Source organism: Ylistrum balloti, unplaced genomic scaffold (genome assembly GCF_031769215.1).
Source record: "Ylistrum balloti isolate Yb309-2 unplaced genomic scaffold, AGI_CSIRO_Ybal_v1 Utg369758, whole genome shotgun sequence".
NCBI lineage: Eukaryota > Metazoa > Mollusca > Bivalvia > Pectinida > Pectinidae > Ylistrum > Ylistrum balloti.
This window is the reverse complement of record NW_026781958.1, coordinates 2,189,739-2,217,430: the sequence shown is the minus strand read 5'-3', so window position 1 is coordinate 2,217,430 and position 27,692 is coordinate 2,189,739. Positions and strand designations below refer to the sequence as shown.

At 33.4% G+C, this 27,692-nt stretch overlaps 2 protein-coding genes across 3 annotated transcripts in view; one reads left to right on the top strand and one right to left on the bottom strand.

The window, feature by feature from the left end:
* Positions 1 to 27,492, top strand: part of LOC132543584 (uncharacterized) — a 33,592-nt gene extending 6,100 nt beyond the window's left edge. The window contains exons 4-9 of the mRNA XM_060207097.1: positions 10,528 to 10,671; positions 10,977 to 11,222; positions 20,816 to 20,875; positions 25,223 to 25,366; positions 26,128 to 26,370; positions 27,145 to 27,492. Coding sequence (XP_060063080.1) covers positions 10,528 to 10,671; positions 10,977 to 11,222; positions 20,816 to 20,875; positions 25,223 to 25,366; positions 26,128 to 26,370; positions 27,145 to 27,173 — 866 coding nt within the window. The 3' untranslated portion in view covers positions 27,174 to 27,492. The remainder of the gene's footprint in view (positions 1 to 10,527; positions 10,672 to 10,976; positions 11,223 to 20,815; positions 20,876 to 25,222; positions 25,367 to 26,127; positions 26,371 to 27,144) is intronic.
* LOC132543496 (calmodulin-A-like) lies at positions 12,049 to 21,098 on the bottom strand. Of its 2 annotated transcripts, none has more exons than XM_060207003.1 (6): positions 20,750 to 21,098; positions 17,549 to 17,930; positions 16,794 to 16,851; positions 16,132 to 16,275; positions 15,583 to 15,825; positions 12,049 to 14,874 (listed from the first exon to the last, which is right to left on the bottom strand). In XM_060207003.1, exons 2-6 carry the CDS (start codon positions 17,549 to 17,551, stop codon positions 14,846 to 14,848), a joined length of 477 nt encoding a protein of 158 aa, XP_060062986.1. In that variant the 5' UTR covers positions 17,552 to 17,930; positions 20,750 to 21,098; the 3' UTR covers positions 12,049 to 14,845. The 2 variants fall into 2 exon arrangements, with proteins under 2 accessions (XP_060062986.1, XP_060062987.1); XM_060207004.1 differs by lacking the exon at positions 20,750 to 21,098 and adding an exon at positions 18,532 to 18,557.
* Positions 27,493 to 27,692: the final 200 nt, after the last annotated feature.

Genomic DNA, 27,692 nt, shown 5'->3' with positions numbered 1-27,692 from the left:
GAATGCTATACCACACAATCACTCGTTTCATCGTTATCAGCCTCGTTGTAATATCATCGCCTATTCAGCAAGATTTTCGGTGCATGAACATTACATCAAATATTCCTCAGAGTTCTTGGTTGCGATAACATCCAAAAGATTTGTTACTGAGAAATAGGAAACGTCGGTGTCAAACATCAAGGTCTGATGTAATGTATACAAAATAGTTACAAATATAGTTATCAGAGATAAAACTTTTTGTCTCTCAATAACAGTTAACAGTAATGTGCATAAAGAATAAAAATGTCTTCTTGAGAATAGATGATAAAAAACTCAAGCGTGATTGGTCGCTAACAAGTACACATATGTCTATCTGATATGTGGACAGGCAATAAGTGGTTAAACACACTGGATACAGGTCTTGGCTTATACACAGGAATTTTCTGGAGATTTTGATGGGAGTGGAGGAGGGGAGCAGGTGGGGGAGTGGTGTGCACTGTTATAGGGTGTGAAGTGTATCTTGTAACGGTCGCCGAAAAGTAATTTATTGGTGTGGTTGCTATAAAGAGGGCTGACTGCTTCTTAAGATGAAGGTGTGACTTTAGTCGCAATGGAGGGGGTGTACTATAGAAGTGTATAACACTTTGACACACTCTGACATATACCACAACAGGGTGGATTTACTTAAAACATATCTATACGTGGCCGCTAGGAGGGGGACTTTTCAAAAAGTAATATCTGGTGGTGGCCGCTACAGAGGGTTTTAGAAGAATTGGATTAATGGGTCAAGGAGCGAGGCTGTGGTGTGGGCGGTGGGGTTTGGGAGGGGCTTGCTACAATAATGGAAACTGTTTCAAGAGCTTTGTACACATCAACCTGTGGTCAGAGCATGGTATCTTGTCGCCTGTTTGGATTTTTTTTAATCTAATTGTTGTATTGTATGTAAAAATCTTTATGAAAAATCGAGAATTTTGTTCACAAAAACATAACCGCAAGACTGAAGTTTTCATGCAACTATTACATCATCTTTTAAATCTATATGCGGTTTTGTTTAAGGATTTAAACGAAAACATAAAGAAGACTAAAAATAAAATAAAATGCCTGGTATTTATTTTATGCTCTATTTGAAATACATACGCTGAAACGATCTCAACTTTATTATAGATGTGTATCAATGGTGTCATGAATTCTATGTTTTGATGGATTTTTTTCTCATTAACCAATGTACGTTTAGAGGTCTAAGTCATACATTATTTATTTCATAACTAACAAAGGAGTATATAAAAGCCAACACACGGTTATTGGTGCGTATTCAGTTTAATAATTTTAACATGATCATCCAAATTATTAGGTAAATATCATTATTTTGTTTGACAAATTGAATTGCTTAATGCTTACAAAAGACATAAAGTCATAAGAACCGACTTGAAAATTCTATTTATTGACAATATCGTGTATTGACAGATATTGACATCTTTCAGTAGATTTAGCACTTGTGAAAATATTTAATTAATGTTTGCTACATGGCAGTCGTTCGTTTTTATTACTAAAGACATATATGATCGTGTTGGCGATAGACATGTATTCTTGTTTCTGGTTGTTATCAATGGAATCGTTGTTTTGATATATCCTGTTGTTGTTAAAGTTCACTCTTTAATTTGCATACGTATTATGTACATAGTTGAACTTGAATAAAATTTGTCATATACCCACTAAGAGTTTGTACTAGTGTTTGTGGTAACGAAACACTATGTGTCTTTTATTCTTGTATTCAGAAAGACAAAATATTACAGTATTAAATCTGTCGCATACTTGCGAAAAGAAAAAGAAATCCAAGAAAGAGAAATGCGTATTATTTGTATGTAATTTCATACATTTACATGAAAATGTCCATTATACTGTTTTACAATGAATAAAATTCGTAGTTGATAAATTTAGAACGTATTCAGTATACTAGCATTCTGTCTCTAGTGGTTAACTTTCATGTAAAAATACGTGTTAATTGTAAAATAGTCTGTAGTTTCCCTGTTCTGAAGTTATTTCTTATCTACATAGAAGAACTCCGTTTGGATGGAAGCATTCTGTGACAATGTAAAGGAGGAGTTACGGAAAACCACTGCTGATAGAGCATCTCATAACGCCAAAAATATATTTTAGTTTTAAAGGATTCTTGAAAGGGGTAAGAAATGAAAATCAAACAAGACAGGTCTATGACTTTTCCATCGTTAGGTTATTTATGAAATTCTGATACTGGACAATGAACGATTAACATTGCATATCTTGGTGTATAGTGTAATAATCTTATGTTGTAAAACATGCAATATGTGTGAGAGAGCACACAACCGTAAAAGTGATACTAATAAAATATCGATCAAGGTTACATTTTGATGAAAACATTTTTTACGATATTACGTAAGTAATAATGAATTATTAGTGATAATTGAAAACCTGTGTGCTTAGCGCCAATGATAAAAAAAACAGCGACAGATGCATGTTCAAATGTAAATGGGTCGACTAAGAATTAAACAGATACCTTGAATGCATTTAGCGTATCGATTGGCCACGGTTCTCATGTGTCTGCAGCAAACAACTTTGTATTACTAAGAATAATTTGAAAGCAAAATGATCGTTACGCGTTCTTCAAGTTGAGACCCCACTGAAAAAAACCCATTATTACATTTGGCCTCGAGTCAAGTGCAAACACCTCTAAATGGGACGAAAACTAGTCAAGTCAGGGCTTGTAGTGCCCCAGTTTGTAAACAAATATATTAGACTTGTAACACTTTTCCCCACTTTCACAGGTACTCATACTCAAGGGGCTTTAAGATACTATACTGGTTACCATTTTCGATTTGAAAAGTTTAAATAATAGATCAAATAGAATGCCCGTAGTGCTCACTAAATCATATTACGATCTTAAAATTAACTCCTGTTTTGTCGTTTTGTCGAAGATGCATAGACAATGCTTCGACTGTTATAAATAATAAAACGCATTGCCGGTCTGATCATATGGGCCAGTGATCCATATCTATATATTGATTTAGGTATCTTTGTCGTGCAACTAAGCGGTAAGGCATCCACTCATAGAAAGATATATCTGTAATGACTGGTAGGGAGACAGGACAAGGAAAACGGTTCAAATTATTGAAGTCCTTGAAAAGAATTGAGAGCAAAGGATTGACACATGGAATGATCATTGAACGAATGTAGACAAATATACAAAGGAACTGACAGAAATCTCTTGTATTCCATTTAATAATACACTAAGGGACGATTGTTATTGCATAAGCAAACTGTAGGTTATCGAAGCATCTCGTCTTGTGTCAATGGAAGACCTCACAGGTACTGTAACACAACACAGTATGGCCGGCCAATGGTAATGTTGCTGAGTAATGGTATTTAGTGACCCTGGTGAGTAACGAAGGGTATACATAATTATGCATTGTTTATAAGACATCAATACGAGGGGGAAAGTTGCGATGAAATAAAACCAGTTTCTATCGCTGGAATATGCGGTCGGCTTCACAATTTATTTGAATTGATACCAGATGTATTTCAGAACCTGACGTACGTGAAGGATCATTCTACATTTCTGAAGCCAGTGTTACATATCGGACAACTATTTTTTGGACGTGATCCATGTCACGTGTGTGATGAATATTTGATGAGAAACTTGTGCCTTGAATTGACAGCATCACACCTCTTCTAGCAGTCGGGTCAGTCCGCCGGTCACTTTGTCGGACAGTGTAGCCACTTCACTGGTCAATACAATACAGGATATCTCGGTGGATTATCAACAACATGACCACTAAAGAACATCTAGTAAGTACACCTGTAATTAATTGTCTGTTTAATTAACATCTACGTCGACATTGATATCGATACAGTAAATTTGATATTCAGAAAGGTTAGGAATACTGTAAAATGGGAATTTATAGCACTTTGTTTTCAAAGTGTAAAAGTGTCGCGATGGGAAGAGATGAACATTGTACAACAGACACTCGAGTGAAATTACGAAATAACACTTAAATATTGTTTAGAATTATTCTTCCACTACAGCATCCAAATCCGATTTGAAATGTCGTCTTTTATCATCCTTATCTATTTACATGATAGTGTTCGGAGTGGTAAAGACACATTGTGTTTGACAGGTACAATTTCAGGAATTCTGAAGAAAAACAAAATCAATAAAAAACAAATTCAGATAAACTGATATAAGACAGGATGTCAATTTCAATGAAACTAATTTGACATATTTCTTTTCGAAACTTGAAGGATCTGCACACGGGATGTGCCATTAATGGGCACTTTTAGCATGATTCTTGTATGACTGCCACACACAATATCTAATTGAAGTAGGGAGGGCGAGAGATACTAACAGACGGCGCTTTAATGTACGATTGTAAACTCCGCAGCTGTTTTGGCAGTGAACCGTTACCAATGTTACCTCGTATAAACTCTCCTGGCAGCCACATCGGGGCAAATCGATTACGTTTATTGTATGAAATCTCTTTATATACTCTCTACCTAGTTGTCTAGAACCTTTGGCAAAGATGTATTCAAACTAATGGACGGTTTCTATATAAAATGAATGTTGATTATTTATACTCAAAATGGTACCTACAAATGTTCAAGATAAATCTATCTACATGCATGACTGCCTCTAACGATAATATACTTTATCTATGATAAAATGGATGTTAGAGTGCACTATGTTGTTCCAATACCTTTATGCCATATCAACTATACAGGATATATACACTTTTAAGAGTAAGACAGCAAGTAAATAAAATAAGAAAGCAAATTGAAACCGGTTGTGTTTATCTCTAACATTTACTACGATAGTAAACGAAATATATACCCGAATGATGTTTAAATAAATTTGCAATTTTTCCTTGCATTTGTTAGGTTTTGAAAGCTTTCTTGTTTTTAATTAAGTAGATATGATTGTTTATATGTATTTTACTCGTCACCGAAAATAAACTCCCCTCACAAAAAATATTATTTCACAGTATACATATTTCAGTTCTTGATTTATTATCTAACACATTTGATATTTGAATTAAAAAATCTAGGGATATTTTTTATGTCAAGAAAAGGAGCTCATTGCTTTTTAAAAAAAACACTTTTTATCGTAAATACCCTTTCATATCACGATATAACTTGCATTTAAAAGCATTAAACTGTATCTGAATACTTTTATTTAAACGCTCGCTACATTAAGATGCTAATCCATTTTGCTCAAAACATCCGATGAAGGTTAACATCGTCTACCTTATTTGGATACTTTGTTTAAGTCGAAATTCGGATAAGTCGAAAAATTTCCACGGTCCCTTGGATTTCGAGATAACGATTTTCAACGGTACTCGTATCTTCCATTTCTAATTAGGTAATTACTGTTTATCAATTCACTTCACCTTGAATACTGCATTTCATATTCATGAACACTTGATGATAATGTCGCAGAAAAATTTAAAGATAGAAACTGCACAATGAATTTATTTAAATTAATGCGAGACGCTTTTGCTCTAGAATTCGCAGGCCATTGAAATTGTACCCAATAACGAATAAAACAAACAATATAATACGGCCAGCACTAAAATATTTTAGAAACTGTATTAGGTTATGGGCCACTCCGCCGTTTATGAATTGTATATCAGTACATCGGTATAACAGAGGTGTTGTTTTCACTGTTTCCATTCTGGTATGTTTACTGTAGGTTGTTACTTGTTCATCAATAAGATATTAAGATAGTATAGGTTTGTGCCAAGGGTTTCCAAGTATATCAACACCAGCGACCTATTTAATGGGTCGTTTACGGCCTTAGCGTTTCTTAGCAATGTGCCATAGACACATCCAGTCGAACGTCATTATCTCGAAGTTGGCCTGGTCCATGGGAAAATTTCGAGTTGTCCGAGTATTCAATTTGTGCTAAGTGTGAAATTGTTACGGGACTGATGAAAAACTTCGAATAAAACGGGGTCTTCGAGTTATATGAGTTCGAAATAACGAAGTTCGACTGTATTTAAATGTAGTTCGTACGAGGACAAATCGAGGTCGTTGTTCTGTCCATTCTGTTTTTTAATTAATAAGTACACTGACGTATCAGCTAGAGAAGGTTAGGAGAAGTAAACATGGTTCCTGGTTTGAGACTGTGTTTATCATTTAAAGACCGTTCTGAGAGTGATTCAGAAAAAAAAATCTTACTAAAAATAAAGAAAGAATCTGCGTTCGTTCTGTGTGGCTGCGAACCAGGTCACTGATCATAGGTGTAAGTTCTGATAAATTTGATCGAGATGATAAGTATTTTTAGACTACTTTTTGTATAGAGGAGCAGCTTATAACAATGTGTTGCTCCTTATGACCTCAATGTACAACAGTAACATCAGTTTGTCTGTTGTGCCTCTGTTTGATAGCTTGTATAAGGGTTCGATTTGACTATTGTGATCCGTGTTCAACTTTTTCCTATAGAGGATCAGTAGGGACTACTGTTAACACTTAATCTTTTTCTTGTAAACTGGAGACGAAAACGCTGTTTGACCCTATACCATATTGTATAGGGGACTGTGACATATGTGTTTTTCCCCTTTGTGAAAGATATTATGATACAGAAAGGCCGCTTAAGTACAGTGTGGTGTGGGTTTGTATTTTTTGTATATATATATATATATATTTTTTTTTTTTTTTTTTGCTTTGTTTTTGGTTTTTTTTTGTTGTTGTTTGTTTGTTTGTTTGTTTGTTTGTTTGTTTGTACTGAAGGTCGCTGACATTATTTTATGATCTAATTCATAGAGGACTGAGCCGCTAAGAATATTGGGTGGCATCCTATGACTTTACCCTACGGAGGGGCCGCTACTGTGTGATTATGAATTACCTGGATTACATATCGTACATTGGGCTTGCATAAGAAAGATTTCTGTGATAACTTAACTACTTTTTTCATGCACATGTATGGACAACGGAATTTTCAATTTGGTGCAACGTAAAATTAAAGTATATCGCATACCGAAATGAGGACACAACAACATTCATTTGACCTTTATTACAAACACTTACATTACAGCTAAATACACATTTCCGTAGCATATTTTATACATGATTTCTTGCATATATCTATACCTTGAAAAACGTGACTTTTGACCTTGATCACAAACTCCTGAAAACAGAAAAAAAGATAGGTTTCCTATGCATTGCTCGATGACTGATTCATATATGCATGCCAGTACTCTTCCGTATCTATGATGGTTAAAAAGGTTAGTTATCAAAACGTTGCCGAATTGACTGCAGTACATCTGTGAATCATTTCCTTAGATCTGTTTTACAATCTCGTCACATTATTTTCTACCGTACTGCATAGGATTATAAAGCAGGGAGAAAAGACGATTTCTAACCATTATAAGTCAATGCTAGTATGCTTCACCCTTGTCAAGGTGACAGTGTAGTCATCGAAACGTCACAGTTCAATCCTCTACTGGTTAAATTTCCATTCAATTCTATTCTACGGAATGTGGAAAGAAAACCTGTGTAAAAAAAACCTGTATTTCTATATAATGAGGGGTTTTGGATACAAATATATCTATTTATAAGGAGTCTTTGATCTCTGATGACTTTATATATACTCTATAGCTGTTTAGTTTTGTGCGGATGTCCTCGGTAGGGCTAGTTCACATGTGTTGAATTTCACGCATGTCAAAACTGGTAATCAATATAGAGATAACAGCGTTTTTTGTATGATTTTTATTTTCCCGGTATTTTATCTCGCGCTGTCTTCGATGATATCGAAAAATAAAACCCACTATATTACCAACTACACAGTGGCTGCATGAATACATTAGCAGTTTGTCTCTATTGAATCATATTGTTTGGAACTTCCTCATGGCCATGTGCATTTGGATGGTTTCAACAGGCCTTCAAGACATTCAAAAACGTATCGTATTGCGTCTGAACTACTGTCAAAATTTGTGAGATTTAAATCTCATCAACGAAAGCAATCAATGTCTCATTATTTCTGGTGAACTAAATACCTGGCTTGATGTTTTATGAAGTACAAAATGTTTTATACTTATTCAATGCGTGTGACTCCTATCTTTAAGTGCAAATCATTCAATATAAAGAAAACTGAACAGTTTTGATGTGGTTTGATATCAAGACACGCCTATGTTTCAGGCAAAGCTTGCGGCGCTGCAGAGCTTGACAGAGGAACAGATAGCTGGTAAGTTAAAGATAATGATCATCTCCAGCTGTTTGTAACATCATATTTACAGCTACATTAAAATCGTATGAAATAAAATTCCCATCGATCAGTCATAGGTCTATATCTTCCTACCTGCTGCTATCCACTCTCTGGGTAGGTAGTGCTGTGCTTTTAATACGTATCACAGCAAGACAGAGAAATCCAATTCGATTCTTATCAACATCAGTTATTGTCAATATATCATTAAAGGGGATCAACTTTAGAAGAAATCTTAGTAATAACGAGAATCAACTGTTTACGTTTTCAATAAAACTCTTAAATTTATCAATCAAATTTGAGTTGAAGAGGCGTAATTTAGCCCCAATTGTGTAATTTCATATCGATTTTCAAAATGTTTAGTATACACAGTGGGCCTCATTCTTTCTCTAATGCTGGTATGGGCATATTAGTCCAGGTACATATTTTGAATTAATTTAAAACAACAAAAAAATGACGTTATGTCAATATCTATAAATAATTTGAAGACATTTGATAGTTCCGATGGTAGGACGCATTGTATCGGTTTAATTCCGTGTACGATAGCCAAAAATAAAATGGATCTTAAATACAATTTCGTTTATACCTGCCTTGTTAAGGTAAAATATTTTGTGATTTATTCTAGAAATCTTATAAATGATCAGGCTGTATTTATTGCCGTATACGTTAATCTGATTGTAGTCTTCTTATTTTGGCAATGTATCTACTTGTAGGTTGTGTTAACGAACCTCAATGCACTTATAATGAAGTATGTGCACAGATACTAATGACGTCACAGGGCTTCAAAGCGGGGTCATTAAGTCTGTTTTGTTCGATATTTCAATGTCTCCATGACAATGTCGACACAAATGGGAAGCTGCCATCTTCAGCAGTTATGGTTTTTAATTAACGCAGTTATGATAATCTGCTAAAATGATTACATGTTTAATAACCAAATATAACATAAATACAGGATTGTGTTTTCCAATTGCATATATAATATTTTTAGTGATAACGATTGTAACGACCTTCAGGAGGAAAATGCCACCCTGAAGAATTAAGCATTGTTAAACAGGTGTAATGTGTCATTGTGGTGTTAGATTACCTGTACTGAATTATAGAGGTACAATTAAATCGTTATAGCATTACATTACTCGTCATGCATATGTCGACTGGATAATCGAATTCAATAGGTTAGAACACTCCATGTACTATACCCATATACCTAATAGTGCAAAATCACTCATGAGGTTGTCAGATAAGGTAACTGATCAATAGTTTTAACTGTCTTGTATTGTCTGCGTATTCCTGCCATCACAAATCTGACAAAAAAGGCAGAAACATTTTAGAAACTTAGCCTTCATTTAGGTTTATTAAACTTTTGTTAACCATCAAATGTCGAAATATTGGATTCATAAAAAATGGAAGTGTGATAAAAATGGACGTATATGCTTTGCGGTACAAAAATTACAGTTTTTATATTAATATTCTGTATGTATATAATCAAACAGATTTATCTTATAGAAAAATTCAATTGAAAGTATCGAAATATATCATGTTTACCATAATACCATAGCCCTGTACTCCACAGTTACGAGTACAGATATAAATGACGAGTAGAATAAACACTTCTGAAGCTATCTGAGTATAAACTAAACATTTTCAATTTGGAGTGTTACGACACGAGGATAAGTGCCGTCTGTAATATTCTATAATGAAAACAGTGATGAGTTTATTATAAGCTTATATTAGAATAATCATATTGATCAACAGCTTGCATTGTATATTAAGATTAGTAAAAAGACACATAAGTGATCATTAACTTTTGAAAGCACTCCATCATACAGCTGTTTCGTCCCCCTTACTTAACTCTGGTGACACATATAAAGGGTAATTTATTGGATCATTGATTTATAAATCACAAACCATCTGTCGTCCTATCAATAGCAACAGTTCTTAGTAATATCATATAACAAATTGACCTTGTTGCGTCAAGCTTGATGTGCAATTATCCAATGTATGGAATGTAAGTACAGCCAGGGTATCAGACTTAACATTAAAGAGGTTTCGCCTTGGGAAATTATTTAAGTATGATATGTTAATATGTATTTTGCATCATCATATATGTATTCTGATTGATTGTATGATTTTTATACAACAACATAGCATCAACAGTTCCATCCTTCACGATTCCGTGCATATTCCTGAGTTAGACGTAAGACAAATAATGATTTATTGATATCGAATATTTTGATAACTTCAATGAGTTTTGGACGCGATGACATTAATAAAGATGTCACTTTTATAAAGTGTAATGCGTTTAAAATGTTATTTTGTAGAGATACGTGAAGCGTTTAACGTATTCGACAAAAATGGTGATGGTATTGTGTCTCTAAAGGAGTTAGGAACAGTGATGAGGTCATTAGGTCAGAACCCAACTGACGCCGAAGTACAGGAAATGATCAATGAAGTGGACGCGGACGGTATGATTTGTTTTAAATTTTTTATTTAAATTCAATATTTATGTTTAACATCGTGCACTAAAGGCTAGATTCAACGGTCATTACTATACAATTACATGGAATTTTTGGGATAAAGATAATCTTACCCTTCTGGAACACCTGGACTTATTTTCTAGGAGCCTCCCTGTAAATATTTCTGGTGTTTATGTGCTCTAGTATCATTGATTTGATTAAGAATTGAGCTTCTGCTGTCGGTATTTTCGCTATAGTTTTTACAGAATAAACATCCATACATTTCTAGTTAAACGTTCATCGTAACACTGTAGGTAGTGGCACCATCGAGTTCCTCGAGTTCGTGAACATGATGAAAAGGAAAATTGACACTATTGATGATGCGGAGGAGGTCAGGCAGGCCTGGCGTGTATTTGACCGGGATGGTCAAGGTTTCATCCACGTAGATGAGATGAAGTACGTTCTGACCAGTCTGGAAGAGGCGGATGTTTCTATAGAGGAAGTAGACGAGTTGTTAGAGGTAGCTGACAAGGACGGAGACGGACTTCTGGAGTATGATGGTAAGATTATCAATATTAACATAGGTAAGGCATGGCAATTGAATAGAAATATGATTCACCTTCCCTTCCTGGAAAACCTCATCGTATTCCAGCGGAATGTTTATCAGTTTCTGAGTAAACTATATCTTTAATAATATTTTGCCTCCTTCTCATTCCTTTTAAGTTTGAATGAAGACTTCTGTGATATGTCGGTATTCATGCGTTGTTATTGAATGAAATATTTAACATCATAAAGAAAAATAGATTTAACCCCATAATGGAAAGAAACATGACATGATGTGGCTGTTTAGGCGACTACATACCACGAAAAGCCAAAGGGTGTCATTTATTTACAACAAATATTGTGTTGATTCAAGAACATGGCATCAGGAATCACTTTAAGTGGAACGAGATCATGCGAAATCACAAGAATTATTGGTGTATAACAAAACCGGAAACAAATCGCTTAATCCTATTTGTATTTCATATTTGAGATGAATTCATGTTAATATGTCGATTAAAGAAATATACAATTTAATTACAACTTTATCATCTGTTCCAGAATTCGTGATGATGATAACGAAAAAGGACTGGAGATAGCGTAATTTGCTGTAAAACCCTGAGTTTTGTACAACGACGTGCTCCTCTATATCATCCTATAACGGACAATGCACAGAGATATGTATCGATGTTCTACAGTTTTAACCTACTCCGAATTTCGCATGTATGATTTATCAAAATCTGGTATAAAAACAAAGTTTTTATATCATTTCATAGCAAAAACATTCTCCAACAATTGATTTTCTTTTCTTCAATTTTTTATTCAGATTTGTATGTATTTCTCTCTTTATATATAAATATTATCATACAATACAACGACGACCTTCAAAGCACATCAACAGTCATACTTCCATCATATGCGGAATTCAATTTCACAAACAAACAAACAAACAAACATATATATATATACAAGTTGAAGAAATAAGTTAAATTAATAAATATCTATACATATATAACAACTGTCACTCATTTGTGCCTATCATTGTGTTATTCAGGTTAAACACTTTACATAATGGTGTGATGCATATGCATGTACCCTATTTTTTAATAAACTAATACGTTTAATCCGGTAAATCATTAACGAAACGACTTCTTAAAGTGATAAAATTAGAACATCCTCAAAAGATAAAAAATCAGACATTAAATCGAAGGTTGTAAGAACTGTAGTTCATATATATAAGGTAACAAAAATTGCATGTATTATGTAGCATGCATCCTTAATTGAAATATGATATGAGATTCCCCTTTTTTAATCACAGATCAATCTACGTTTTTTTTTTGTTTTTTTTTTGAGTTTTTTATTTCGATTTTCGTTACGCTCATTCAATGGTAGATAATTATTCAAGTTAAATTGAAACTATCATTTACTTCGTGTGTATTCTTTTATTCATTTAACATATAAGGTATATTCCAGTGCACGTGTTAGATAAATATCAAAGGCATTCAAAGTGTTGTGTCGATATGTTTTCTACAAATCCCAACTTCAGATAAAGATATTTTCTGCGTGAGCTCCATCCGGATATTGATGATTTTTTTCACACAACATGGCTGGTAGAAATAAAATTTTCATAACTTCCCTCTTAACCAAAACATTAATGTTGTTCATTATATTACATTAGTGTATTGTACAAATATGAATGTTATCATAGATAACTTACTATGACATCCAACACTACCATGTAAGGGAGAAAACCCTGCACATCAACTGGGCATATAGATTCCCGCATTCTAAGTACATGCCTATTCATATTTATACAATACCACACCTGAAATCATCGAACCAATAAAATGCAATACATGAATTCTTATCATTTGTTTAAATTTCGTTCTTCATCTATTTTTAACCAAAGTTAATTAAGTGTCAAATATTTCAAGTGACCTGCGTATTACCTGTCATGATTTTGTGAAACAGATGCAGCTGACATTTGGCTTTATCTTTGAATTACTGTGATGAACTAGCAATTCTCAGTTTTCTTTAAATTTACAAAATGTGCATTGATTGTGTGTATTTTTATTTTTGTTATCCTTACATGGACCATATTAACAAATCACTTTCTCAATATCTACAATTCTATTTACAGACAGGTGTTCTTGTGCATTCACTATTTCTACAGGAAATGGACTTATTTTATAAAGACGCTGGTGATTTAATGAGAAAATAGATTATTTGCTAGCGTAGCACATTGCAAAATATAATAATAAGCGATTAGAAAAGTAATAAAAGATTATGATATTGAAGATTTATCAAATACATCAGACACTTGGAATACACGTTAACCATTGTATAATAAACTGCATTCAAGCTTGAGGATATTGGAATGAAAGATTTAGTAGATGCCAATATTTCTTCAGACAGGCAATATGGTTATCATCTTTCTTTTGTACGTTGTGTTCATTGTAATCTATATTTGATTTTATTACCTTCCACCAGCCTATTGAATTTGATCTGAATCTTGATATTGAAATTTGCACACATACGTGAGTGAAATGTTTAGAAGACTATCGATTTTTGAACGAATATCCATGTTTTCATGTTTCATTTTGTACCTAAATAACTCAATGATGCTTGGTAGTATATTCATGAAAAAAGCAGTATCAAGCTTTTACTTTTCGGTTTGTTTGATGATGCATTGATCAAATTAAATTGAAAAAATTTGCAATTTCTTAATTTCAATGTAAGCATGATATTTCGTCTAATAAGATTTATGAATAGTACAAAATGTATTGTCATCATTTCATGGTCATAATACGTGACGTCATTACGTCTGTTATATTGGCAACAGTGGCGTTGGAATATATTTATTACGTCACTTTCTTTACTTATCTATGCAATATTGATTTTCTTCATTGCAGCTTCTACGCACAATACATTGGATACTATATACACTTTCCTACATGTAACTTTAAATAAAAATAATTGTTATCTAAATTGAATTTGTGTTTTTCTACAGTAACATCATGTGAAATATCAATCTATTGGCGTTTAAACCGATTAGAATTTATGTAATGGATTTTGGCATGCCAACCCTACCACGTGTCGAAGAAATGAAATCATAATGATTCCTTCACTGAACACGTGTATAGAAAATTTAGAAAGTGCTTGGCGCAGGTCGAACATTCCATACAGATGTATGATCAAGTTACTTTGCAGCGTACATCGCTAAAAAGTGGAGCAACCGCATCTTATTCAATTACTCTCATATACATGGATCCACATCATCCTTATTGATAATGTCATGTGGCGCCATTTTGTCAAAAATAAATTCTGACATGCGTCACAAAAGACATTAAAGCTTGCACATACTTTTAGAAACGTAGATAAAATATGTAAAGAGTATTTAAGTAAGGTGCTTAGTTTTTAAACTACCTCGATAACTCTGGAATTAGTATCCATTTGGCATATGTTTGCGTAGAATGTCAGAGATAGTAGTAAAAGTTGAGGCGACGAAGGGTAATGATCCACTTTAAAGATGCACAAACATGATTTGAAGAGTAAGGGTTTCCATTCGCACACACATTTCACAATGACTGCAGTATCCTCCAGTCCTGGTACATACACACTTTATTCTCGTTTTTATAAGGTATCAACTCTTCGACATCATTGCCAGAAATTCTGAAATATCATAATATGCATCTAAGTTGAATTCAGGACACCATGATATCTGGACTACTTATAGAAAATTGTAAACACAATTGAATAGCATCTTTAATACAAATTCAGATAAGATATCCCAAACAATGAATTAAACTGCTTCATACAGCTGTTTCGTCCTTCTAAGACCGTAGAATAGTAGGATAGTGCTGGTATTTGACTTGTTTTTAAATGTGTGTAAATTGTGGTTACAGCACTCTTATATGTTAATATTAACATGCTGGTTTTTTCAGTAACCACATGACAAACTTAAATAATGAAAAATGAGTGTGCTTATGAAAATCGCTATGTTTAATATGTGTTATATCAGATATTTTGTTGATAATCTCTTAATGTACACTGTAAATTACATTTATGTTATATTACATATGTATTTCATTGAGGGTTGTGTGAAAGAAAGCACCGATTCAACCAAATGAAACAGATCGTATGAGATTTTTTTTTCATTTCGAATAACCAAACCCATAGAAGACATTATGAACAGTCTACCTCCTTCAACACGTGTAATTCATTATGACTAAAACTGTTTCAAATAAATGAATACTAATTCATTATGAGACGCACACATAATCCATACATCCAAAGGCCAGGATATGACAAAACTTGATGAAAAAATAAGAAAAGAAATAAGAAAAAAACAGGACTATAACATGATTGTTCATTTCTTACCATCATAGTTGATCAGACCATCTCCGTCGAGGTCAGCCTCACTAATCATTTCCTCTACTTCTTCGTCAGACAATTTCTCTCCAAGACAAGCCATAACGAGACGGAGCTCTTCTCCGCTTATGAAGCCATTACCGTCCTTATCGAACACTCGGAACGCCTCTTTTATCTCCTGCTCACTATCAGAGTCCTTCATTTTCTTCACCATCATTTGTAAGAACTCATCGAACTCTATCGTACCATTACCTGTTAAACAAGTGCAATAGGCGATATTAAGCGAACTGGAAGTCGACGATGAACTGAAAGGAAACGACTGTAGATAATATAACTTATTTATTCAGTTTTACCGCACCATTCAAAATGATAAATTATTGATATTGACATATCTGATAATCTCTCTCTCTCTCTCTCTCTCTCTCTCTCTCTCTCTCTCTCTCTCTCTCTCTCTCTCTCTCTCTCTCTCTCTCTCTCTCTCTCTCTCTCTCTCTCGGCCATGTTTCTTTACCGTCGTGTTAGAAATTTTCTTCATTAAATATTGATAATTGAGTTTACCATCAGTATCCACTTCCTTGATCATTTCCTGTAGTTCGGCGTCTGACGGGTTCTGGCCCAGTGCCTTCATAACCGTTCCAAGTTCCTTTGCGGAAACTGTTCCATCGCCATCTTTGTCAAAAAGGCTAAAAGCCTCTTGGAATTCTACAGGAGAGAGGATCAGACATCAGACGTTCGTTCTTAAGACAAATATGCAGTTAAAAAATATATGTAATGTCTGTTCCAAAGTTAACTATTAATTATACATGTTATATAAAACATTATGTTAATAGTAATGTACCTTACACTATTTATGCATAGTCTCTATATATGTTTGCGATCACAGTATAATCTTTGACTCTAAACCTTGCTTTAATATTCTATATTATGATGGTGTTCACGTGGTTTATAACTATTTGAATACCCCCTCAAGTCTCTATTTGTTGCATTTGTACAACTGTTTGCAACATCTTTTGTCGGTACTTGCATTTTGATATCCATTTCTGTTAGATGGATAAGATGCAATTCCGCAACAGTTTGGTAACACTTCAAAAACGAACTCTCAGCGTCACATGATAGCGGGATATTAAAAACAGCACATACTATAACCCTTATAAAAGAAACCTTTCTTTTATTGTTCTCTTTTCTAGCTGACATGTAACATATATGCATGTCACGCTCACCTGCTATCTGATCCGGTGTTAGGTCGATCTCATCTTCTACTTGTTCAGACGTCTGTGACTTTTATTATGAAAATAAAAAAAAACACGGAAAGTATTAAACATTCATGGCTCGCAACATCATGATATCATGTATTTTTATTTAACATTGAAATCTTTTCTTCAGGACCTTCATCGGACTAAAGTTTTGATATGCAAACCAAAATATATGAACGCATTGCGCATGCCAGGACGGACATTCTGAGCAGTTATAAGTATTGTCGTTGAGAAGTGAAGGGATTTTATTCCGTCCAAATGCAATGATAAATTCCTCCACGTGGGTAATACGGTACGTAATGTTGGAGACCGATTCACATCTCAATCAGGAAGACTGAAAAGGTTCAAGATCTGAATAATATTGATAACAAAATGTACCAGGCCAGCATATATGTTTATATATCAAACTACAAATATCACAAGATAGGTAATTCAATGGTTTAAGTCCACCATGTGTTAACATGGAATAAAACATGGTGTAGATATTGACCAGAAAGTATATGATACACTTCAAATGATAGTGTAAGCAACGTTATGCACACAGAGGTACAAATATAATCTATCTGCCTCTGTCTGCCAGACAATAGACTGTAAACAGGTCGATTGTTATATATATATACAATTTTTTACATTTACTTGATGTTAAGTATCCAGATATAGGGAACACATATACAGCTGATGATGAAAGATACTAATAATAAAATTGGCGACCAGGTACTTACCATTTTTAAGGAAGTCGCTGTATTTGCCTACATGGGGCCAGAATGGATTATAATACAGGTAGTCCTAAGCGGTGTTATTCTTCAGTATGTTGGCTCAGTACTACACTATAGTTGTTTTGATATCTAACGGAATCAGACTTTATGCATGGTTTGGTAGTGTTTTAATCCACGGAATAAGCAATATGTGAATTGTTTTATAAGGACTGATCATTGTTTTAATTATCCTATAGAGTTGTGACCGATTCTTTGTGCGGCCGTGTCTCGTTTCCAGTCAGCCGTAATTAAATCCACATCTATTGTTATTCTTTCACAGACATTGTAGATGGACAGGCGAGGGGTTTGTGTACGTCAATCAAACTGGCAGCGATTCTGATGCCAAAGTCTGCAACGACATAAGACAAGGGTTAGAATAACCAAAAAAGAATTATGTTAAAGGTTCTTCAATGTTGTAGAATAATGTGTATTTCAATAGCATATTATCGATGACGCAATTACTAGGTAATATGATAATATTGTAAGTATGTACCGAGTCTTTATTAAGCGTTGACAGTTAATCCCGATCGTGTAGTGTTAATTAAATCATTTGAACTGAAGCATTACATTTTTATCTGTTAATTGAAATAAAGAATATTGGACATTGTAGGTTACACTGTCTATCAGCCATAACTATTCAGGAAAATATGTCATAGTGACATCAGTTACGATTACGTCACACTGGACATTTACTCCATTCTCTGACGTCAATGATGATAACGAGTACGAACTATATGAACAATGACGTTATAAATTTGTAAAAAATCACAATTATGATCACAGTTAGTAGAGAGTAAACTTCTCAAACTTGACACCGAATGTAAAGTTTGTTGTTTGTATATGGTTTAGCTTTCTGTCTTCTCTCATGTCAAGTTTTAATGTCTTTGTCTATCTTCACATAGATCATACAAATTATTTATAACAAAGCTTGGAGTTTAGACAAAACACACGAATTAAGTTTTTTCTGTGCCCTTAACGATCCTCTCCCACCTAAAGGAAAATGAAAATATAAAATGATAAATAACCCTTGATATAACAGTGAAGAGTGTAAATAAACCCATAGTTTGTCATACTTGTACCAGATAACCCGTTTTGGTAGATATGGTATTTCCACGAAAATACATGTGTATTGATTAAAGCCATTCCTTATTTTGTTCGTTTAAACCCACCCCATGGGAATAAAATTGTTGTTTGTTCGACCTGTGTACTAATACAAAATGTTTCAAAATGGTTATCTGCTTTTTTATCACGAACATAAGATATCTCGTTGGTTTTCAGTAAAAACAAAATGTTTACACAAAACACTGCTTTTGATAGCAGGATAAGAATCGAGAGCCGGATACATATCTGATAGTGTAGAAAGTTCGGGAATAATTAAGAGGCTTCGGGGAAAACGCCTCAACCTCCTGTCGATAAACGATGATATTACCATATTAATTATGTATCCACAGAAAACAAAAATATGAGCTGGTGTAAATTCAAGAGCATCTGAAGATTTCTAACGAATGGTATTTCCTGAACATTGTTAGAAGGAGGTTACAATATAGTATGACGGAGAAAAGAATGTAAATGTATAGTAGTAGGGGCTTACGTTGGTAGAGGAAAGTCTGTTGTCGGATCTATTTTAAAACAACAAAATCTTCCAAATCAAGTGTATGTACTGATCATTCTGAGATTGGGGGATTCTACACTGCAGAATGCATGTCGTGTGATACTTGTGCTGATAGCTTCGGTAAGATTGGTTGCCCGAAATCTTCCAAGTGTTTTCCACCACCACTAACACTACCACCATCACCATCACCATCAGAACCACGAGAAAGAAGACGCTAAAATCTACAGATAAAGAGACCTGCATTTGATATCAACCGATCCCCCACCTACCCAGGCAACCTCAAGACATCAACATCTATTTTTGTAAACAGAACGCTACATGTGTCAGTTTGTGGTTTTTGGGCGGTGAACATTCGCTCAATGTGTTATAAGAGGTATGATTCGTTACCTATATATCAAACAGGATTTTAAAAAGCTCAAGAAAGACTATAGATATTGATTACTGACTTAACTGGTGTTATTGTTCTACGTTCTGTTCTGTCGGCGCTATCATCGACAACAACTGTTTAACCAATTAAAAGAGATCGGTTCCAGTTCAGAGCACTGTGTTTAATTATCGACCGTCTTCAATACACTAAGGAGACTTTGACCTCTCGAGAAAAGGACTATATTTTGTAAATGGGCCAAAAAAGATTTCATATTCTGATATAAAATATAAGACATTGCCAGAGAATAATTATCAGAATAATTACTTTGTGACTTCGTAAGACGGAGGGACAACTGTAATGTCAAATTCTCCCTAGCGCACGGTGAGTTTTTTTCCCTACTTTTCTGACAGTTGTAGTGTGGTATAAATATGTGTTAATGATAATAGCAGGCATCCCTGATGCTGAACAGCACCTGATTACAGGTGAACAGCTGTCAGTCATGTGTTCGGCAAATCAAACTAATATTAGTAGCAAACACAAACCTTTTAACAGTACGTGCTGCTTTCATTTTCTTGTTTTAGATTGTTGTAGATATTTAATTTTAAACTGAGACTTGATTTCTTTTATCTATATCTGTAATGTATATTCGACTCTCATGCTTATGTAGAAATATATTGTAAAGCCAAGGATACGAATCACGTGCTTGGATTATAACTTTTAAATTTGACCTCGAACTGCAACTTCTAACTCAGCGTGGTGGAAGCTATGGAGTAGTCATCAACACATAGGTAAAGATAAATACAGCTATTTGGTACGAATGTAAATTGAAGGATTGGCATATGTTCAAGTAATCATCATCCTTATGATATAGATTTAGTGCTTTGTTATGTAACGGTATGTGCATATTTCTGTGAAACGTATATATTTATGTCATTTTCTATCGTAAAGATTTTAAGATATGGATCAATATGAAAGCAATCTATCTGTTTATTTATTGTATTTACATGTGTTTGAAATGTATCCCTCTCCGTTTTTGTTAAATGGTATTCACTACAAGATACAAAGTGTGAAACATGGTAGTATATGTGCATGAGATTTACTTAAGAAAACACGATGCACAGAACATTTTAAGACGCCCTTGAAAAAATACACCAGTATGTATTCAAGCAGAAAATTTTGAAAAACTTACTTGGTTTACTTCAAAGTTAGTGTGACGTATTTGAAGATAAAGATGGTGAACCTGACTTGGTCTAAGTTGATATCTCTCGATTGGTTATATTACAGATGGAGCACCTCTCACAGGAACAAATAGATGGTAAGTTTAAGTCGTTGTGAATTACATCCTAAATTCGTCTCCCACTATACTCACTCTTGTATATGACGTAACAGAGCCAGACGCCATAGTTTCCTATGCAGTTTGTAAGCTATATAGGTGATACAGCTTGCAGCTCCAAAACACTATTTTTAAAAGAACATTTCAGCTATTTGTATGCTACCGTGAAGTACATATATATCCCTGCAATTATAAAGTGAAGTAGTGTGTGGGAAACGCATAGATATTACGATGGATGTTACGAGTCGACTATATTCCGGTAGACGAGGCCGGACAAGGCTTGGTGAGGGCACTTCATACAACTTAAACAAACAACATAAGAAAATGATTACACATGGCGACCCCTTTTCACTGTATCACTTAAAACCACTCCCTATCTATTTTTTTTTCTTGCTGCATAGTGTATTGCCATCTCCTGTTGTGTATTATATACACACTAGCGTCATTATCTTAATCTCCCATCAAATTACGTAACGCATCCTGACAGTCACTGAAAGCACACATTGTAGATTTTCACTATACCAAATGAGGTTTTAACAAGATTTGAAAGGTTGTGGCGAAATCAATGGTACATACTTTGATTTGTACTAGATTTTTATTTGCTAAATATGTTAATTTAATAATGAGGATTTAATTACCAGACCTAATTAGACATTCCAATCAGAATTCCATCTAATTATCAAATTATATGGAAATTTTAAATGATTTCTCGTGTTGATATCACATATATGTACTGCTTTGAATTTTGAAGGATATCAAATTGCAATTAGGTATTCATATTATTGATGAAAGAAATGTTTACAGGTATTCGGGACGTCCTTCCTCACTATCACTCTAAAAACTGATGTTGACCATACTTATAACTATTAATTTGTACAATATCATTCCCTAATAATATAATTATATCAAATCAGCATAATAGATTGGATCTGATTACATTTTTAGCTTTCTGTTTCTAAAGATATACAGGCAACAGATCTTATCTCTTTATATACAACCTGTTTATATTTATAGATATAGTGAGTTCATTTCTGTATCTATCCACAGTATACATGTACCACTGAAATTATGATAACTTAATTTCATTCCATTGGTACGCAGACAATACAATATATCGAGGAACATAAATAGATCATCTTCATTGTTTTCCTAATCCAGACTTTATGTACACTGTACGTAGTATTAAATTTGAAAGAGCAAGTGTTGTTCACATGCGTATGTTCTGTGAAATCTCTGGTAGTCAAATAATGTTCATGCAAAATTTATCACAGCACATAAAAGTTATAGTGCGTTATTTCATTTCTTCCTACCGACATAATTTAGACCTGAGAAATCTTGTTCATCGTCAAGTACCTTTGTCATACAATCTATTTATTTCGGTCATACCCATGTATACGGTAAACTTTAAACAATAGATAGTTAATGAGTGGTGACCAATGCACTACTGCTAACTATTGACATATATTAGCAACTTCTGTGGTAAGGTTAAAGTAATTAAATTAAAGTTTGATTCATTAGAACTTACTTAATTAAACCTAGAGATTTTTTTACAGACAATATCGCTTGGTTGTTCTAAACAAGAGTTCAAAAGTAACTTAGGTTGTACAATGTTTACTAACGGTATATAAAAGACACATATAACGTCCCCTAATCGATCCCAAGGCCAAATACATGATCTACCGGCAAGTAATCTCATGAAGTCATTTAAACGACATATATACAAGTAAATAATGAAAAATGTTTTTACTTTTGAACAGCGATTTAAATCTATGTAAATTAAATCTATCTATGTTTTGTTTGCTCTAATTTCGAATTCATCGATGTTGTTTTTTCATCCATATCCCATCTTCCCTATGAAGTCGACATATTTCATACTTTTTGAATAGTTTCAGAATGTATATGATATATATAGTAAGAAAATTTAGGCAGATTTATTGCAGCCTGTCATTTACAGTTTTCAGTTTTAAGTTTATAGATGTAAGTATTAGGTGTACGTATTTCAGTGTTTATTTTACAGAATGCAGTGTTAAGTTTACTGATTTCAGTGTTAGGTTTTCAGGTTTCAGTGTTAAGATTACAGATTTCATTGTTAAATTTACATATTTCAGTGTAAAGTTTACAGCTTTTTGTGTTAAATTATAGATTTCAGTGTGAAATGTGCATTTGTTTTCTGCTAAGACTGCAGATTTCAGTGTTAAATTTACAGATTTCGATATTATCATTACAGATTTCAGTGTTAATGTTACGGATTTCAATGTTCAAACCACAGATTACAGTGTTAATGTTATGGATTTCAATGTTCAAACCACAGATTACAGTGTTAAGTTTACAATCTCTTGTGTTCAGATTAGTTTTCATTGTTAGGGTTACAGATCGTTTGTGTTAAGTTTACATATTTCAGTGTTACTGTACATATTTCAGCGTCGAGTTTACAATATTTTTGTGTTCAGATTACATATTTCAGTGTTATGGTTACATATGTTTGGTACTATTGTTACTGTACATATTTCAGTGTTATGGTTACATACTTGTGGTACTATTGTTACTGTACATATTTCAGTGTTATGGTTACATACTTGTGGTACTATTGTTACTGTACATATTTCAGTGTTATGGTTACATACTTGTGGTACTATTGTTACTGTACATATTTCAGTGTTATGGTTACATACTTGTGGTACTATTGTTACTGTATGGTTACATACTTGTGGTAGTGTTACTGGTTACATACTTGTGGTACTATTGTTACTGTACATATTTAAGTGTTATGGTTACATACTTGTGGTACTATTGTTACTGTACATATTTCAGTGTTATGGTTACATACTTGTGGTACTATTGTTACTGTACATATTTAAGTGTTATGGTTACATACTTGTGGTACTATTGTTACTGTACATATTTAAGTGTTATGGTTACATACTTGTGGTACTATTGTTACTGTACATATTTAAGTGTTATGGTTACATACTTGTGGTACTATTGTTACTGTACATATTTCAGTGTTATGGTTACATACTTGTGGTACTATTGTTACTGTACATATTTCAGTGTTATGGTTACATACTTGTGGTACTATTGTTACTGTACATATTTCAGTGTTATGGTTACATACTTGTGGTACTATTGTTACTGTACATATTTCAGTGTTATGGTTACATACTTGTGGTACTATTGTTACTGTACATATTTCAGTGTTATGGTTACATACTTGTGGTACTATTGTTACTGTACATATTTCAGTGTTATGGTTACATACTTGTGGTACTATTGTTACTGTACATATTTCAGTGTTATGGTTACATACTTGTGGTACTATTGTTACTGTACATATTTCAGTGTCAAGTTTATAATTTTTTTGTGTTCAGATTACATATTTAAGTGTTATGGTTACATATGTTTGGTATTGATGTTACAGATTTCATTGTTCAGATTACTGTTTTCAGAGTTCAGATTACAGATTTCAATGTTAATACTATAAATTTCATTGTAAATTTTACAGCTTGCGGTGTTAGTTATTTTCTTCGTCTCGACTTTTTTCATCTTTATGTAATCTGCCACTAAGAAGTCCGGAAACTGACACCATCCGGACACCGGAAAACCGAAATATCTCTTAAACCTTTAGAAATTCACGCTACTCTGTCACATAAAAAATATGTGTGGCATTGTTTAAGTCTACACTAGGAAACATAAAAACAAAAATATCTGAACGATTCCTATGACCATCTTATCTTCAATCTTTTGAGTACGTGCTTATATTATGGATTTTTATATCTAAACTACGCTCCGCACTCCATGCAGTGAATAAACTCGGTGATAGCTGGTACAGGGTTAAGAATTAGTTCATCTTTTCACGCTCGTCTCAGTCTGGGGCTTAGGCTCGCCAGCACTCTATGATCCCATCATCTTCAGAGAATATTCAAAATAAGTATCCATCTCTCTTCAAACTAATCTGTAACAATATTGATTGAGCTAAAATGTCAACTTTTTTGTACTTCATTTGACGCATTGGAAATATTGACTTTGACACCAATATTGATATTTAACGTTCTTCATTTAGTGAAAATAACTGACAATTGTTGTAAATCTTGCGAAAAATTTTAGATGCTTTCTTTTAATATGATACACCGTTTTGATTTTTTTTCTGATAAGAAAGGGATGCCTTATATATATATTAATCACATTTCTTACATACTATTATTAAAAGTATATGACTTCATAGATTTACTCATCATACTGATGCTGTTTGTGTGGAGCATCAAGAACCCAGGTTACCGACGATGGAATTTAGTTAAAATCATTATCGCTTTTCTGCCTTTGTACTTACAGAGTTTAAAGAGGCTTTCAAGCTGTTTGACCGTGACGGGGATGGAACGGTGGACGTTGATGAACTGGGCACGGTCATGAAGTCTCTTGGCCAGGAACCAACAGAGCAGGAAGTCAGAGACATGATCAACGAAGTAGATAATGACCGTATGTTGTACTTTTTTAATAAATTAAAATCTTTCTTCATGTGGATAAGTCTTCTTTTCTTTTGAAAAAAAAAAATTTAAAAAAAATTGTAATTAATAATGACTGGTGTTTGAGTTTTATCAAATCTATTTCATTTCTATAATAGTTTTTTGCTAGAATAATTTGACTTCTGATTTGGCAGTAGTATACAATTTTACTGCGCTCAATGATATATATATATATATATATATATATGCAATGTTGTAAGTTTTGTCTGTCATAAAGAGAAGAACGGTATCTTGAACATCCGAATGAATAATATAACATAATCGAACAAAATGAGATATTGTAAGAAAAAAAAAAGAAGAAAGGTATTTTGGAGGGCGTCTTATTTAGAAATAAGATACATTTGCTATTTAATGTTTACTTCTTTATAATCAAAGTTTAAAATGTAACAGTTGATAGGATTACAAAATAACATCTTTTATTTCTAGCGTGAAAATCAGCTTCCAGATCTAAAAAAATTGTTGATAGATATAATCATACGTATGTTTTTTTAATTTTTATCATGAAAAAAAATTAATAATCATAATTTGCATCCATATCATATTTTTTCAAAACAATCTACACATCTATACTACTTTTGTACAAACAATATCTGTGTGTAATGGAAAATGAAAAATTAAATCTAACCAACCTGGTTTATGAAACAATAAGTATACCTATATATAATAAAATTACTTATGTAGAAGTTGTGAATAAAATAAATTTCTTCTTGACAGAAAGTGGCTCAATCGAGTTCCCGGAGTTCTTACAACTGATGGCAAAGAAAATGAACGATACGGACACTGAACAGGAAATAAAGGACGCATTCAAAGTGTTCGATACGAATGCCAGAGGTTATATCACGGCGACTGAATTAAAAGACATTATGACAACGTTGGGTGAAAAACTGACGGACGAAGAGACGGACGAAATGATAAAATACTCACACGCAGATATGGATGGTCACATAAATTACGTCGGTAAGTTTTACATGGTGTACTGTATTCGCTTAAAGAATTGTACATGATATTAGCGTTTTTCAAAACAAATTTAACAATAGACACAATATCTTCCCAACAATGGTTGAACAGATCGTACAGCTGTTTCGTCCTTCAAGGGCTTGTCGGTGATGCTAGGTAAGGACACTGTGTAAATATCTAAAAGGCAATTAAGAAAAGAATAAGCATTTGCATACTCTAGTTTAGGCAATTAAATCAATAAGGTTAATAAATCTATTTTGTATAATCTACAATTTATAGACAAAGAAAGTCGAGGAAGAAACAAAATATAGACATCATAACCGTTTCTTCCAAAATGTTATTTAGGAAATTCGTTAATATTTTGTAAGGTTATCACAAAGTACCTGTGTAGGATAGGCACACAAGTATGGATTCAACAATAGGTCAAATAAAAAAGTGAAAAGATGAAATTAATAATTGTACTTGCAAATTATCAATTAATAAAAATATACAGATCTGTTTTATTGCTACAATGGTACACTTTATAAAAGAAATCCTACTCAATTAATTGTTTAATTAATTGTAGTATCAATACAATTAATTGTTTAATAGCATCCTACTTACATTTAATGGCTAGTTAAACGGCTCTGTTATTTTCATAACGAGGTCGTTTACATAATTGAACAAAGTATATGAACTCTTTGTACCAATTAAAGATAGAGTGCTACACTTTTAACTTCCGTACTTCAATCGAAAATTGAGTTCTCAGTGTATCTGTTTTTTTATTTTTAACAGAATTCGTGAGGCTGATGACAGCGCCGTGATGGTGTGAATACACTGATATACACTGTGGTTTGGAAATGTGCCTAGGATATACAATATAGTGAAATATTTATAGATACATTAAGAAATCACGTGTACTCTAAATTTTGGACTAAATTTCCTTACAAAACCTTTTGCTAGTGTTTGCACTGAAAGCGTTTGACTTCTATGCACGTATTCGTGCCAGTGATGGCAAAGACTACTGCGGAAATGTTACATGATCAGGAAGGGTAAAGGATTACGGTGTGTTTAGGATGGAGCACGGCGGATAACAATGGCATTTGTTTTATACATCATGGATTAGAGCCGTATAACTTAACTTTAACGATATAGATATTCATTAAAGATACATATATACAAAAATCAAATTTTGATGTGTTGTACTTTAAATATACATATCTGCAGCTCTCAATACACACAATATATACACCGCTTATTTTGAAAGGCGGTGTGGATATGAGTATGCATGCTATCATCCCATAACCCTTCTCTGTATTCTAATCAAGGATCAAGAAATATTT